Source organism: Pteropus alecto, unplaced genomic scaffold (genome assembly GCF_000325575.1).
Source record: "Pteropus alecto unplaced genomic scaffold, ASM32557v1 scaffold195, whole genome shotgun sequence".
In the NCBI taxonomy this organism is placed as follows: domain Eukaryota; kingdom Metazoa; phylum Chordata; class Mammalia; order Chiroptera; family Pteropodidae; genus Pteropus; species Pteropus alecto.
This window is the reverse complement of record NW_006438073.1, coordinates 4,119,632-4,136,431: the sequence shown is the minus strand read 5'-3', so window position 1 is coordinate 4,136,431 and position 16,800 is coordinate 4,119,632. Positions and strand designations below refer to the sequence as shown.

Below are 16,800 nucleotides of genomic sequence, written 5' to 3'. Positions count from 1 at the left end.
AAAAAGAAAGAAAGAAAAGAAGTGGATTCCGGCAGGCTTGCTGTTTCTAAGTTGCTTCATTTGTGCCTTCAGTTTTTGTCACAAATAGTTTAGGAAAACATTTTCCCCTCCCTGCAGGCTGTCTTGAAAACCTGTCAGCTTCCTTTGAATTCTTCCCACAAAGTAGGCAAATTTTTCACCAGAAAGGCCCCATTTTAAGTAAATAACAAAAGCAGCCTCCCTGGTCCCTTACCATCTTCAAAGGGGGGTGAGACAGCAAACTATCCCCACTCACAGTCCCGTCGTTAGGACCCTTGTCAGACGCGAGGCCGAGTCCAGAGCAGCAGGCTCCTCCTGGCAGAAAAAGCCAAAACCCTAAGCATTCCACCCACTGCCGTGACAACCTACCGGACCCTCTCCTCCTCCACGTTTTGAACGGCCTGGTCTCGGTACAGGACCTGGAGAATGAGCTCGCGCTCTAAGTCCTGGAGGGAATTCAGGTCGACTTCCCGGGCCATTTCTCCCTGGTTTCTCAGTTCCGAGGGGAAATTTCACTCCATGAGCTCGGAGCCCAGCGGCCGAGCCACCGCTCTCGAAAGCTCTCCTCCTGCTCCTATTTCAGTGGCGACTGAATCGCCGGTGGCGCTTTTTTTCCCCCTCTTTTAAAGGTGTCACACTCTTCAGGACAAGAAGGCCCCCAGAGGCTGTCCCTCGGTTGGAGTCGTTGTTCGGAGAGCCTCATGCCACCCAGGGAGCGTTTTCACTGGGTCCTGCCGCAGCCTTTGACATCCGTCTAAGACAACAGCCTATCTTTTTCTGAAGTTTTGCCAGAGATTGTTCTCAATGATGCATGGATCCCAGCGGATAGTTTTCGCAAAGCAGAACTAATCCCCAATCGGAGGGAATTTACGAATAGCAATAAGAAGAGGATCCGTGTCTTACAGAGGCTAACTTTCTCCTTCGAGTGTTTTCAGGTGAGCGGGAAGGATGACAAGCCCTACCAGTTCATACCTGTAGAAAAGACAATAAAAGTAGCATCATTTTTCCTGGTCTCGTATCTCTGCAGCGTTACTTCAGAAAAGACAAAATGTTCTACACAGACAGAAGTTTGCATTTCCCGCTGTGGTGATAACGTCAGAATTTATATTTTACTAAATTTGTCTTCTTGTGTCTCTAAAAACTTCGAACTCCCAAACTTGAATTTCTCTACTATGAATTCCATGTCTTCAGTGATTAGAGGTATTAAAGCCTGTGTTTAATGTACATCATCACCCTAATTGAAAACACATTAGCAGAACAATGTTCTCCACTGCAAGCTACCCTCTTTACGATTAACTTCAAAACTCAAAAATTTTCAATTAGGGAGGAGTGAAGGGCCAGCACCGCAACCTCAATCTATCAATTATTTACGATCTTTAATGGTTTCCCCAGCTGCCTCACGTATGGGGTCTCGTTTCTGATTAGTGCTAGTTGTGAAGTTCTGCCAACTGTTCCTACTTCTTTTTTCCATCAGTGACACGGGGCAGACATCACCTTCCAGCTGTTTCTCACCTCAACCAAGAAGATGGTTGTGAATTGATAAAACACTGGATAAGTACGTAATAATGAAATGCAGAAATTGTAGATGCTCAAATCAATAAACTTTCTATAATGGCATTATGCTTTCTAGAATGCCATTTTGTTACAAAATCTACATGAATTCCTTAGTGAGACTTCCTTTCACTGCTTGAGAAGCTAAACTCCCTTCGTTGGGCTCTCTTGGAAATCCACATTATATTAATTGATGACTCATAGCAAGTTGGTGATTGAGAGGTTAATGGAGCCCTGAGGGCTCATTCTCTTTAAGCAGAGATTCTTAAACTTTTTTCCTTAATCTTTGTATGAAAAGATGGATAACCCTCTTTTTAACCCTCATTTAAATGCATAAAAAGATACACTGAGTTACAAAGGATATTATACTGAAATATTTTTTAAAATCATCATATAGTAACATGTATGTTCATCGATGCTTGAAATAACAAGGTCTAGCATTGATCTAACGAGTACCCTAATTTAAGAGTAGTGATGACTATAAATAACATTTTGAGACCTGTGACATACAATGTAGCATGAAAATATCTGTGATTCCTTTTGGCAGCAGTCATAAGTCCTGCTCGTTCACTCTGGTTTGATGCCTATATTCATAATTGAAGGAAATGCTAAATTAATAAAGATGTAAATAAATAAAGATGTAATTTTTCCCATCCAAGTTCATGGACCAATAGGCTAAGGACCCCTGGCTGAAGGGGTTCTATATGTGTCAGTTTCTCTACTGTAAGAGAAAATTGAAACATGTTGCTCACCCAAGGACAGAGGCTGCATCAGGAGCAGGAAGACCCAGAGCTCTGAGAAGTGTGCTCTTGGCTTCTAGTCTTCAGCAAGTTCTCTCCCGTGTCTGCTCTCAAAAGGCTTCCTATCTCGGCGATGGGAAAGTGACAAGGACTTGGGGCTCTAGCCCAGCCCAGCTGGGAACTCACTGTGCCATCAGAGGCAAAGCTTCATCCGCCCTCGTTCCTCAGTTTGCAGATGGACAGATGGAACTAGCAGATCTGAGTCCCTGGAAGAGAGGAAAGGCACATGAAACAGCGTGTAATCAAGTGCCGAGTGATAAGGCGTGAATCAGCCATCCTGTCACCAACTTTAGAAGTCTATTTTTTCTAAAATTACCCCTCGGTTCTTCTTGCTTTCTTGTTATTTCTAATCAATGAGCCGCACTCCTAGGCTAAGAATTGTCCGTTTTGTCTGATTCTCAAGAATTTTAAATGAAGATTCTTGCATTAGGCTCAGAACACGTGATCTGTGCGCTGAGCTTCTGTGCTTGTGGCTTTTGTGCTCTCTCTCTGGCTCCTCGGGCAGGACCAGTGCGGTACAATGCTGGACATGACCCCGCCAAGTGCACAAACTGGGAGAATCTGGGCACACCCAAATGTTCACTCCTTCAGGAGGCTAGGTCTAACGCATTTCAGAAATACAGGATTCAGTCATTTAAAAACACTGCTTGTGCTTTACCAAATCCATGCCTTGGATGGGGGAGTGTCTTTTCTCGGTTAAGGGAAGCCCATCCTCCCCCTAGTGGCTATTCACTGTTAGTTACAGAAAAGTGAAATTCAGTTCATTTCCAGGGTCCAGCCATTCGTTCGTCCCACGCATTCAGTAAATACTTATTAAGCACCTTCCAAGTGCCAGGCACTGCTCAGATGCTTAGGGTACGTGACTTGATTGGCTGGTAATTTATACCCTATCCTACTTCTACCAAGAATATGATGCGGCTTACGATAAAAGCGCATAGAAGACAATTAACGTCAGAGAAACACTAGCAGCCAGAGTGAAAAGGGGCCGATCATTCCACCAGGAACCTGCAGTGAAACAGTCACTGCACTTGAGCGTTAGGTGCATTTCTGACCTTCCTTCAGCAGCTAAGCAAAGCAAAACAGCCAAACAAAACATAACATCCAAGTGGCGTATATAGCTCCGATACACTGAAAGAAAACAAGGAAGAAACGCGTAGACTGAGAACATAATCGCTTCTTTGAGCGGTGGCTTGGCAGAAAATGCGAAGCTGTGCTTCGTGGGTTACACTATGTTATTGATCTCAAATTAAAGCTAAGCATGTAGCAGCAAATTGCAATTCAAACGTAGACCAAAACATGGTGCTTTCTGGTATTCCAAGTTGATACAGGGATAAAGCGTAGGAAACGAGAGGCAGAACTAGAGGTTTCCATGTTTAGCATCCCTCCCACTGTGTTTTCGTTCTTGACTTTCAGAGATTTCGATTTTAGCTTCTGTAAACCTTTGGTTAGTCATTCGAACACTTGGTTAATATCTACTGTTAATACTTGGTTAATATCCCGGGCTTCTATTGTTGGATTGAAATGTACTTTTTTTCTTTAACTTGGAGGATCTGTCTCCAAATCTTCTGTAAAATGGGGTGATTTTTCGAAATGATGCAATCGGTACTTCCTAGAGCATCACCCACTGACCATTAGCATCAAGATTTAACAGAAACCTAGGAAGATGTTTTCTCTTTGGCTTCCAGTGTCCTTCTAGTGTCCCAGTTAGCTTGGTGCTGTGGACATCTCATCTGCCACGTTTGAACCACAGTTACTTCAGCTGCTGGGGATTCATTCAGGATTTTCAATGGGGGCAGTACCCCATTTCCATCTTAAGTTTGCAGGGATGTTTTTGGTTGTTACAGTGACAAAGAATTATCTTCCATCCCCATAAAAATGTTCACTATCTTACCAGATAATTCTATTAGAAAAAAAAATTATAATGATCTAATAACAGAATTAAACTTTTCTATGAACACAAAGTATATTTTGCAGGGTTATGATATACAGTCACACACCACGTAATGACGGGGATACATTCTGAGAAATGCGTTCTTAGGTGATTTCATCGCTGTGCAAACGTCACAACGTACACTTTCACACACCTCGATGGTATAGCCTGCTACACACCTAGGCTCTTTGGCACAGTCTATTGCTCCTGGGCTGCAAACCTGGATTACATGTTATTATACAGAACAACATGAGAGTAAATCAAGTACAAGAGAAAATGATTCATTCAAGAGACGCAGTAGACAGGAGATGGATGTGTGAGACTTGATGCCGGCATAACACTGCACACCGTTCGACAGCAAACTTTGTTTTATAAGTAGTAAGAGTACACTCTAAAATAAAAATAAAAAATATAGTGTGGTAAATACAGGGACCAGTACCATAGTTGTTTATTATCATCGACTGTTAGGTACTGTACACATTGTATGTCTATACTTTTAAATGACTGGCAGCGCAGTAGGTTTGCGTACACCAGCATCACCACAAACACGTGACGGTTGTGACATCAAAAGGCAGTGGAAAGTTTTGGGCTCCATTTTAATCTTATGGGACCACCGTCACTCTACAGTGTGTGCCTAGTGTTCTAGAATGCGACTATCGTGTGAATTGAAGGAAGACTGTACTTGGTTTCATTTAGAACTGTAACGAGAGCTGTCTATCATTTCAGAAAGGTTTAAGAATGACTGAATTAGAGGATCTAATAATTTCTCAGGTCACAAACAAATTAAACTATATAATTCTCTCATTCAGTTTTCAACATATCGTTGGGGTTGCAGGGAATGAGTTGGGGGAAATAGAGGCCTGGTTAGTCGTTGCAGTTGTTTTGAGTTTGTGGGTTTTGGTTTGGGGGCTTCGGTTTGATTGCGAGTTTGTTTGCTTATGGAATTCCAGGTCTGATCAGAATTCCAGGCTATAACTGAGAGCTCAGAGGTCCTCTTTCAGCAGAAATTATCTGAATGATTTCAGCCGCATTCTCTTCAACCTTAATGAACAGAATCTGCATCTTATCCCGCTTCGACTGGCATTTGAATTCTCACACATTTGGTATTGACTGCCAACCTGGGGATTCTACTTTGTGATCCATCTTCCAAATCACTCAGAAATGAGCCACTAAAACTATTCTTATCTCATAGTCTATTTATCCAAGACAAGATGCTCCCAGGCTCATGGCAACAATTTACTTGTTTATAAAATTTTTAAGTTCTTTTTTTCTAGCGAGCTTCTTCCCAGTCAGTAAAGGTTTCTAGGATGACAGATGGAGTTAGTGAGCCCCCAAGTCCACGGTAAACACCTAGAAAGTGACAGATCATTTCATCCACCTCATGGCGTTAGGTGCCCCTTTGCAGATTCCATATCTGGTCCCCTACACTAGCTGGAAATTAGAAACCATGCTGGATTATTTTTTATATTCTTCAAAACATGGATAAAACAAATATATATTTTTTTTCTTGGATGCTTTTGATTTTTGTGATGTTTTGAAGTCGGAAATGGCGGAAACAACGAAATCTATTAAAATGAGCTCGCATCAAGTTCCTCGCACTGTGCCATGTCTTACTGTCTAGGATGACAGAGTGAGGCATGAGAATGGCATTTGTAACACTCACAAAGTGGTAAAGGGACAACTGATGGGGTCCAGAGCTGGCTGTACCCATCAGCTTGCACGCAGACAGCTGCAGTGACAGGACCGAATGGATAGTGAGTCAGAGGGAGACCAGAGACCAGAAAGGACAGGAAAACCTTCATGGCCAAGGTGACTCCCGCGGAGCATGGGAGAACTTGGTCTGAAGAATGAAAAGGGGAGGCTCTAGGGTGAAGAGCAGTGTATTTAACAGTACCGAGGTAGGAATGTGTCCTTCTTCCGCAGTAAAGGGGCCCGTGTCCTCCACCGCCTGGAAACAAATCCTCAAGCATGAACGTGGCATCCCTGGCCTGGCCTCTTCCTCCTACTCCATCCTCAGTTTCCCCAAAGCGCTCCCATATCAAACTCATTCAAGACTACTCCCTGAACGCGTCCTGTCCATTTCCTTTCCCAGGCCTCTGCCCCCGCTCGTGCCTCTGCCCACTAAAACCTCGTTTATTCGGGGACGGTGAGGGCACGGCCAGGAAAGCAGCATTTGGAACCCAACTGAGTGTGCGGCTCTGCTCTGCCGGTCACTCACTGTCGAGATGCTGGGCCAGTGACTTAAGCCCTGGGGACTTAATGTCCTTATCTATAAAGTAGAGAGAATTACAGCACCTATTTCCCAGTGAGGCTGAAGGGTATTGATACATATAAAGTACTTCGATCACAGTGGCCAGCGTATAATAAGTAGTCGATAATACAGAGAATAGATTGGTGGTTGCCAGAGGTGGGAGGTGGGGGTGAGGGGTGGGCACAATGGGCGAAGGGGGTCAAAAGGTACAAACTTGCAGTTATAAGATATATAGTTATGAGGATGTAAGGTACAGCATGGCATCCATAGCTAATAATGCTGTATTGTGTATTTGAAAGTTGCTAAGAGAGTAAGTCTTAAAAATTCTCATCACAAGAAAAAAAATTCTGTAACTATATTCTGATGGATATTAACTAGACCTATTGCGGTGATAGTTTCAGTACTATACAAGTACTGAATCATTATGTAGTATACATGAAACTAAAAAAAAGTATGCCAACTGTATCCCAATTTAAAAAGTAAATAGGCAGTCGATAAATGTTAGCTGTGATTATTATTATCAGCAGCAGCAGTAGTAATACTATCGTCATTATTACTGTTAATTTATCAAGGTCCAGATTAATTGCAACCTAATTCAGGAAATTTCTCCTCATTTACAATCGAAATTAATTGTTCCTTCATTACGACCCCTTTCTACTTTATATATTTCTCTGCTGTGACCCTGACTTCATTCTGTCTTACAGTCAAGTTTCCTCTCCAGGGGTAACACTGGGTTTGAAAGAGCCTTCATCACCCAGCAAGGAGGTCCTGAATGTTCGTCCTAAGTTGAGAAACCCAGTGAATATTGTGACATGTGAGTGCGCTTGCCAAAGCAGGAAGCTCGAATTCAAGAACGGTAGGAAGTGAGGATAGCCAGGCGAGCAAGCCAGCACACATTTATAAACTGTCTCCCCAAATCTGAAAGGCTGAGGAAAACGAGAGTCGTTTCAGAGTTGGAGAAGCCTGCTAAAAAAGTATTTCATTTCATGATCCTGTGCAGAAATTCAGTCCCGTAGAGCTCGAGTAACGAAATCTCCCAGATCCTTTTTTCTGTGATGATATTTGGTCACCCTCTCACTCATCCAGCAAATTCCTACATTGTGTTTATTTTGTCCCCAGCACAGAATCAGGCTCCGTCCTCACCCAGCCAGAGGTGAGTCCAGCCCCTGCCTCCTTTTCCTACTGCAGTTTGTAACTTTGTAACGCTGATGGCCCTTGTTTTACAGCATTCCACCTACTAGTCTAATTTCATTTAACAATTAAAAAAACAAGTAAAACCTACACTACAGCACCACTATGAAGAAAGAAGTCTTCTACAACCGCTTAGAGACACGCTGTGCCAAACCTTCCCATCTCAGCGTTGGTTTGGGTGTCAGACAATCTGGGATCAAACCCCAATTCCAGAATCATCTGAGGAACAACTGGAACAAAGCAAGGTGGACTCAGAAGTATTCCTTTTGGACCTATCCTACCCTTCAGGAGGCCCCATTCAGCAGGCAAGGAAGCCGTTTGTCCAAGATCGATAGGGACGCAGGCAGGGGGGAGGGGCTGCTCTCCTAAACCCAGCATGTACCTCAATCCATGTATTTCCATTTTGTCTACATCAGGTCACAATGGACCCGGTGGACCCTCGGCATCCAGACAAACACAGTATAGTGATGGTGTTTCTAGCGCATCAGCTCAACAACCCCGATTTTATCCGCCTTCTCTCTGCCAAACACGTGCCCGGTATCGAGGAGCTAAAGTACGTAGGATTTCTGCATTCAAGAAGTTCACATTCCGGGCAGAAAATCAATTATAACACGATAGCATGAGCATCAAAACCACGAGGCTCTACAGGAAAGGAAGGCACGAGTCACTCCTTGCGGCGAGAGCAGAAATGGCTGTGGGTCAGGGACGGTGTCCCAGGGGATGGACGTGCGGGGCCACTTCGTCAGGAGAGCCAAATAGCCAGTCGCGTGCTGGGATGTTGAAACAGCTTGCTTTCTATCCCCAACCGGACAGCACTTGACTTTGGCTTTTAGATCTGATCAGTCGGGGGTGGTGTGGGGGGGGTGTGTGTGGCGGGGGGGGGGGGGGGACAATGCCACCTGAGAGTGAAGAAAGGATGATGGGAAAGCGAACGTCCTCACCTGCAGGCAGCCGTCCCTCTTCCTGTCATGGAATCATCTATCACTTCTGGGCGGCTGGTCATCGGATCAGAGGAAACAAAGCCTCGCCACCTCCCTGCCATGCCGGGGAGATGGCACCGGGGTGGAGACGTGGCAAGTTGCTGGCACGTGCCTGTGTGTGAGCACCACCGCCTCCACCGCTGCCCGGGCTCTCAAGGGAAACTACAGAACCTTCTCGGAGCCTGAAAGCCACAGCCTTGCAGCGGCTCAGAGCGCAGGTCACTTCGGGGGCCGGCCACCTCCGCTGCTGTGGTGTTTTTACCACAGCCATTTCCTTGAGAAGCTGCACTGTTTCAGAATGCAGCCACACGCTTTCTGTCTTGTACGCAGGGGAAACATTGAGTGGCTAAACTGACCTTAAAACATTCCTTAAAAATGCTGCCCCTTTGTCACTTGTGCATATTCTTTATGGAAGGCTGTAACAGCCACCAAGAACACTAGTCCGCCCGAGGAAGGACGTGGATAAACGGTTGGGTTCTGACCCAAACGGGGCTCAGACTCTCAGGCTTGACAGATTCATTTTCACAAAGGTGAGACGATGTGCCTGAGTGTCCCTCACAGAGTCTGACACCGCAGTGGAGATGTGCGTTTATAAATTCCCCTTTTCACTCTCTCGTTACTTAAACTGAGGTGGATATTCTGGAAGCTAGCAAAGCTCAAGCTTAGCATCCCTCACTTGCATAGTTCCACCCAAGATCCCGTAACTCATTCTGTATTCGTTTTCTTAAAGAAGCCTCCACACGTCGTACAAGCTTTGGGTCCCTCAGAACTCCGTCCATTCTATATGAGGCTGCATGTGCGTGGGTTAAACCTAGAAAACCTGACACCTACTCAAGGTAGGAGAAAGCGGAACAGCTCTGGGGTTCACTGTGGATTCTACTCATCCTTTCCCACCCAGCCTGATATCTCGCCACCAAAAAACCAAAGGAAAAAAGGTATTTTAGAATCAGAGTAAACCACTGAAATCGAAGTCTTTTTTCTCCCCCCCATAGTTTAAACTCCATGACCTCTTCTTATGGAAGGTTAAAGAAATGAGAATTAATATTCTTATATTGTTATTGGTACGACTCATAATTATTGTTATACTCTTTGTTGCACCAATAGCTACTATTGATTTAGCACTAACTCTGGACCAGACGGTTTGACAGGTACTCTGCATACATTATCTCGATCTTCATTACAACGTTATAAAGTAAGGACACCCAGTTCACAGATGAGGAATGTGAGGCTTGGAGCGATTAATTAATTTACTTAAAGTCACATTCTAATCTGAGTCTGTTGAACTCCAAAGCCTATGCTTTGTTTAAGCAGAGAAGAAGTTAGATTCTCCCGCTATGCTGGCTGAATAATCTTTTTTTTTTACACCAATTCCAACTTCTTAACAGATCCTTAATCATCTAATGTGCATTTTCCTCTAAGAATCCCTCTTCTTGCCAAGAAATCTGTTTTGGGGTTAAGGAAGCCTAACTGAAAAAAATTAAATTAGACCCCGGCCAACTTAATTTTTTTATTTTAAAATTACATTTCTTTTCTTCCTCCAAACTGGAGATTATGGGTGATCAAAACAAACTGAATCTAAGAAGCAGATTCAGAGCAAAGCAGTAATAAACTATGCATATATGAATTTACAACCCAAAGAAGAAATTGAATACTCTATACCATCACCTTAAAAAAAAAAAATCATACCTATGGCTTTTGGACAGTTTGGTTAGTTTCAGATAGTTTTTTGGTTTGGGTTAGTTTTTTTTTTTTTAACAAGCTATAAAGTATTCCTTCTGTTTCATTTAAATCATTATTACCCTGAATGTTAAATGTATGCTATTGGATAAAATCACAAGTCATCCTTTGTCTAATTTACCATTGTTTTTGTTTTCCACCTTTTAATGTTATCAGTCCAAAAACAATAACCGTAACTGTACTCTCTACCCACCCCACCCTCAGCCCCAAAACAACCTGCCCAAATGGCTATATGTGGACGCTCAGCCTACCTTTGAATCAGCTTCAAGAGAAGGGACCAGGGCACTCTGTTCTGGAGAGAAGGAAGTCAATTTTTCTTCGTTAGAACGACTGACGTATTTCTCTTTCCTTCCTGTCAGACACAGGGCTGAAACAGTGCACCCTCCGGGCTGGCCCTGAGTGCCTCTGTGGCTACCCCCACGTCCCCAAAGATCCCAAGAGCAAAGCCACCCAAAAGCACAACCAGGGGCTCTTGTATGCCAACGGTTTACATTTTTAGCTGGAGAAAAAAACCAAGCTACTGAAAGAAATGTTTCACCCTTATCAAGAAAACCCCCAATAGAGACTAGAGGCTTCAAATAGTCAAATGTTCCCACACTTGCAAGGCGTGTCAATGACTGATTAACCTCAAGTGTAAATGACTGGGTACATTTCGAACAACAGCTGCTAACTCAAGAATCAATTTAGAACAAGACTGGCATGTGCTTTTTTCCGGTAAATTTCATTGAAGTAGAACACACATATGGAACATGATACAAATCATAAGAACAGCTTGATAAATTTTCCCAAAGTGAACAAATTCCTATCAAGAAATTGAACTTAAACAGCATCTCAGCAGTTCTCACTGCGGTATTATATGTTATTGTATGAATATCTACAAAATGTATTTATCTAATGTACTGTTGATGGGCATTTGTGTTATTTATTATTTGGAGGTATTATGAATGGTGCACGTTGCAAACATTCTCATATAGTCTCTTGGGTGATTATTTGTACTTGTTTCTGTTGGTTACGTGCCTATGGGGGGAATTCCTGCGTCATAGGTTAGGCGTATGCTCAGCGTTAGTAGAAGTTGCCAGCAGTTTTCCAGTGGCTGTACTAATTTACTCTCCTACCAATGAGTTCCAGGTGCTCCACATCCTCACCAACATTTGCTATTACCTTATTTTAATCCATTCCAGTGGATCTGTGGTGATATCACAGTATGGTTTTAATTTTTATTTCCCTGATGTTTTGTGTAGCTGAGTAATTTGAGCATCATTTGCTATGTTGATCGTTGTTTTTGATGTTGGGCTTGTTCAAGTTTTTTTGACTGTTTTTCTATTGGGTTATCTGTCTTTCTGTTAGTGATTTGTAGAATTTCTTTATATATTCAGGATGTGAGTGCTCTGTTAGATATTTAGGTTGCAGATATCTTCCCCACTGTGTGAACTTGATTTTTCATTCCCTTAATGGGCACTTTTGAGAGTCTCGGACTCATGCTTGAGGGTGAACTAGTGTGAACTCTAATCGAGAAAATATGATTCAGGCAAGTCAGCTGATGACCAAGAATAAGGAGCACCGTGTGGCCTTGGGAGTCACTAGACTTCTCTGAACACTCCTGAGCCTTGGTATCCTCACCTGTAAATGAGGTTCACTTAGATCACCCCGTTGGCTCTTCGGTTCTGAAATCTCACTCTTCCGTGGCATGAGGATGACAACTTGAGATGGTGAATTCCATCAGGTGAGGAGCAGAGCAGAGCAGAGGTGGGTGGGAGGTGATCGTGGTCTGTGAAAAGTCAGAACAGCAAAAGGGAAAAATGAATTGTGAGGGCAAACGTCGGGGCGAGACAGACCTGAGTGACCTTGAGCACACCATTTCCCTGAGCCTGTTTCCTGGTGAGGGCCGCAAGGCTTCCGTCTTAGTTTATAGTTCATTCAGTTCGTTCACAAGTATTTATTGTGCATCTACCATGGCAGGCACTGCCATAGGGATCGAGGTTGAGGACTCCTGGCCTAAGAAGATTTTTTAAAAATAGTAACTGCTGCTTAGTGGTAGGTAGTACTACTATTTCGTTGCTTAAGGTACTGAGTGAATCCATTTAGGAAAGTTTGGAAAATAGTGTCTTTGAAATGAAGGTAACCTGGAGTCATTATTTCCAAAGCAGGTATGTCACTTTGCTAGGGCTGCTGTAACGAGTATCACAGACCGAAAGACTAAACAGCAGATATTTATTTTCTCACAATTCCAAGGTCTGAAAGTTCCACATCAAGGTTTGGGCAGGCAGCTTTCTTCTGGAGGCCTCTCTCTTTGGCCTGTAGATGGCTGTCTTATGCGTCTTCAAATGATCTTCTATGTATATCTATGTTCTAATCTATTTCCCTGTGAGGACACAGTCATATTGGACCAGGACTCACCAGAATGACCTCATTTGGACTTAACATCTCTTTAACAGCTCCCTCACCAAATACAGAATGTCATATTCTGAGGTACTAGTGGTTCGACACATGAATTTGGGGATATAATTCAACCATTGCTGTGGCATATACTAAGACAATTTAAAACTACTATTTCTATTTATTTTTTAAAAGGTGAGAACTTAAATTTTATTAATGTTTCATAAACGGATTCATAGTTTAATATTTCATAGTTGAAATAAACATCCCTTTGGGTACATGCTCGAAAATAGTTTCTGCTGGAAGGGTATATAATTAAAGAAGTTTGAGGACCACTGATCTAAGGCCTGGGGCAACAGTGGACAGTAGGGAAGCGTTGGTGAAGATACAAGGTACCTGGGTGTTGAAACTGAGCAGGTAGAAATTAGATCACGTCTGGAAGAAGGTGAGCTGGCACAGGGCTGGCTGGGGATTAGGCCAGATTAGCAGTGGGAGAAGGGGAACGGCCACAGGGATGTGTGGGCAGGATTCAGGCAAAGAGAGCACGAGATGATAAATCACTGAGGGACCCTTCAGAATGCTGAGGGTGGCAGGCTGAAGCCCTCTTCTCCTCTATGTGTCCCCGCCCTGGAAACTCAGGCATGGACAAGAGACTTGCTCTGGACAACAAAATGTATGCCAGAGTGACACCTGCCACTTATGAGGAGCACCTTCTTAGCCTGCACCTGGCCGACCATTTCTTCTCCCTTGATGACGCTGGAGTCACGCTGCTCAGTCAGCCATGTCCCAGCATGGAGAAGACATTGGGCAGAGCCACGGCCGCCCTCTGTAGTGTGAGTGACAACAAATACATCTTTCTTGTCAACCACGAAGAGTCTAGAATCATTTGTTTCTGCATCTAACCAAACCTGTACCGACTGACACAGTGTGTGTATTTGTTCTTATACACAGAAGTGATAAACCGTTTAGTAACTGTTATAGCATGAAAGTCAACCAGTCAGAAGAAATGCCAGTCGGAGGCTTCTGCTGTGCCACGAGTTAGCCTTTAGTTGTTGGTTGTTGGGGATGGGGTCCTAGGGAAGGGGCAGGGGTCACCAGGATTGGGAGGAAGAGGGACCCGAGGGCCTGAGAGCAACAGTTGTTTCCAGTTGGAGCAGAGGTATTTCAGTCCCACTATGCCTGTGCTTCCCAGCTGACAGCAGACCTAATATGGGCATTTCTTTGCTAATCTCATTAGCACGTCGTTTCTCAGCTGAAGGTTCTCACTATAGCTATGTGTCAGCCACAGGTTTATTTTCTTTTCCTTATAACATTAAATTCCTCAGACTAGAGTGTTTTGGCATTGCCAGCTTCATTGCGTTATTATTGATATTACTGTAATTGTTGTTGTTGTTATTGTTGTTGTTAGTGCATCATGGTAACATGCTCCTAGGCACAGGCAAAGAAAGAAAAACTTGAACATCCACAGCGGTGGATTAGGATAGTGAGGGGCTGCCCATCACGGGCAACACTGAAAGACCCCACTGTGTCCGCTGACTTATTTATTGAGGTGACAAGCCCAGCATTCCTAGACCCATGCTTGCTAAATAAAGGCATTGGCAATGTTGATCCCTAATTCTGAAGAGTTTGTATATGAGAGGCTTGACTTAAAGAAAGAAAGCACACAACGTCTGCCAACCCATGGTTAACCTCCAAGTTAAAAACAGACCCAAGATTCACTGACTTACTGAGCAGCAATTAACATGATTCTAAAATATGGTTGAACAGCAGAGATTTACGAGCAGTTATGAGTCAGTGGTTTCTACTGCATTGCTTCCGATGGACATTCATTCTTGGCCGACCTGGGTGCTGGGAATGGCAGCTGGCGAACGTCCAAATGTCGGCGATTTGAAATTCCTCAGCCCTAGAGAGTGTACATCCCTTGGGCAGAATGTGATCCTTCATCACTGCATTTTCCCGAGCACTACAACATCGCTGAGTCTAGAGAATTCAAATCCTCTTATTTACAGAAAAGCAGCTTCTAAGAATTTTCCAGAGACCCTATCTTAGTCACCTTGGTAGCCTCAGCTCCAGCACAGAGGTTGACACGAAACGAGCGCTCAATGTATGTGTGTTGAGAAAATAGTTCTGAAGATAAACAGACCAATTTATCCACTTCTGCGGCAGACTCAATACGTCATACACCATGATCATTTCATGAATGTTCTTTGATAGTTAAAATTGGAGAGCAGGACCCAATGCATATAAGCTAAAGTCATGTAAAAAATTTTTTTAATTCACATTTACACGTTTTCTGTTGATTTATGCACATGTGGGTGATTTTCAGTGACGATATCGCTAGGTCTATACATCGCTGATGCACCATCCTGGCAGCCATTCAGGACACTCATTTGGATTAGAAAGTTCCTAAAAGGCTGTGGACCTATTTAAAAAAGGTGTCCCAAACGTCACATTCTTCAGTTGCAGGAGCTCACTCAGAACCTGTTCACTCTTGCTTTCGTGCTCTTGCACATAATTCTAAGACACTTGGCTAATGGGCCTTCAGGTCCATGGTGGAGGAGAAAATTAGAAGAGAGAGAAAAAGTCCTCATTTGACTCAGGACCGTTCCGCCGAGGGCAGGCGAGTCGAGTGACTGAGAAGGACTCTAAAAATGGGATCTCAGGGGAAGACAAAACAAAGAAATATCAGAGTTAGAATTCCATGTAGACTGAGGCACAAGACTGAAATACTAGAAGAGGTGAGTGGAGCCAGATAATAGGAAGAGAACGAAACTGAAAATAAAGTTCAGAATCCGAGAAGCAGAAACCAGGTGTGGGAGAGCAACTAGTCCCCACCCAGCAAGCCTCCTTGCTCAGGCCTGGTGTCCAGAGCACAGCAGCCTGGTGTCTGTCACCGCTCTGCCCTCCTCTCCCCAGCCCTCTGTGTCCCACAAGGAGGAAAGTGATTGTGTCTTTCTCCACTCCCCAGTTCTCTGCAGTTGGGTTTGAAGCTGAACTAACGCTTGTGGGGAAAGCATGTGTTCATTCATTCAATAAATTTTCATTGTGCACCTACTATGTACCAGGCACGACTGAAGAGGCAGGGGAGACATCAGTGAAAAAAAACCAGATTCTGCCTGCATGGAACTTAGTTTCTATAGGATAGAAACCACACGGGTTGCTGATGGGTTGAATGTGGGTTCTGCAGCTTAATTCTACCCAGTCTCAGGGTCTTGTGGTCAGCTCTTCCTGGGGGGATGGGAAATGGGTTTAGCAGCTGGGCTTTGGACAGGTAAGTAGTGACAACTTGACTTTAAGGGCGTAGTAGTACCAGAAAAAGCAGTTTCCAAAGTCAAAGCTCTTAACCCAGAGTCCACGCAAGCAGGTGCATACACCTTTCTTGGAGAGCACTGTACCAGAGCCCAGTCAATTACTCATTTTCATAAAGCCAAGTGTATGTCTAGGTCATTCTAGTTAGGGCAACCAGAAAGTGAGCAGCGTTTAAAAATTTTCCAGCCAAAAATGTTCTTTTAAATGGTACTTAAAATAAATTTTTTAAATCTCATTTATATGGCAAACTTGCCTCCCCAAAGAAAAGTTTCGGTCAGAGCTAAAGTTTCCTAACCCTGGATCCCCAGGGTGACTGTAACCCACATCTTACGCTGCCCATCATGTTTAGAAGTCAAGTTACAATTTGTTACTAGGTGTCCAAGCCCATCTGAATGTTCAAGTTAATGCTCACAAGCCAGGATGACTCTTCCCTCCCGAGTTGACTTTGTACATTTGTTTTGTTTTAGTTGCTGCGAGCTAATCAGCTGCCAGGCTACCCTGGCAGGTTCCCGCGGAAACCACCACCTCCGGGAGGGCGAGAGGAGGGAATAATCGCGAGTCCGGGACAAGCGGGCAGGGAGGGGAGTTAGAGACTCCAGCGGAAGGGCGGGGCCGGGGCCCTCGAGGGGGCGGGGCCGGGGCGGGGCGCGAGCGCGG

At 44.0% G+C, this 16,800-nt stretch overlaps 1 protein-coding gene across 1 annotated transcript in view; it reads right to left on the bottom strand.

Annotated features, from left to right (window-relative positions):
• Positions 1-10,840, bottom strand: part of SYTL3 (synaptotagmin like 3) — a 74,007-nt gene extending 63,167 nt beyond the window's left edge. The window contains exons 1-3 of the mRNA XM_025049068.1: positions 10,710-10,840; positions 2,322-2,575; positions 388-990 (exon numbers count right to left, since the gene is read on the bottom strand). Coding sequence (XP_024904836.1) covers positions 388-497 — 110 coding nt within the window. The 5' untranslated portion in view covers positions 498-990; positions 2,322-2,575; positions 10,710-10,840. The remainder of the gene's footprint in view (positions 1-387; positions 991-2,321; positions 2,576-10,709) is intronic.
• Between the last annotated feature and the right edge of the window lie 5,960 nt (positions 10,841-16,800).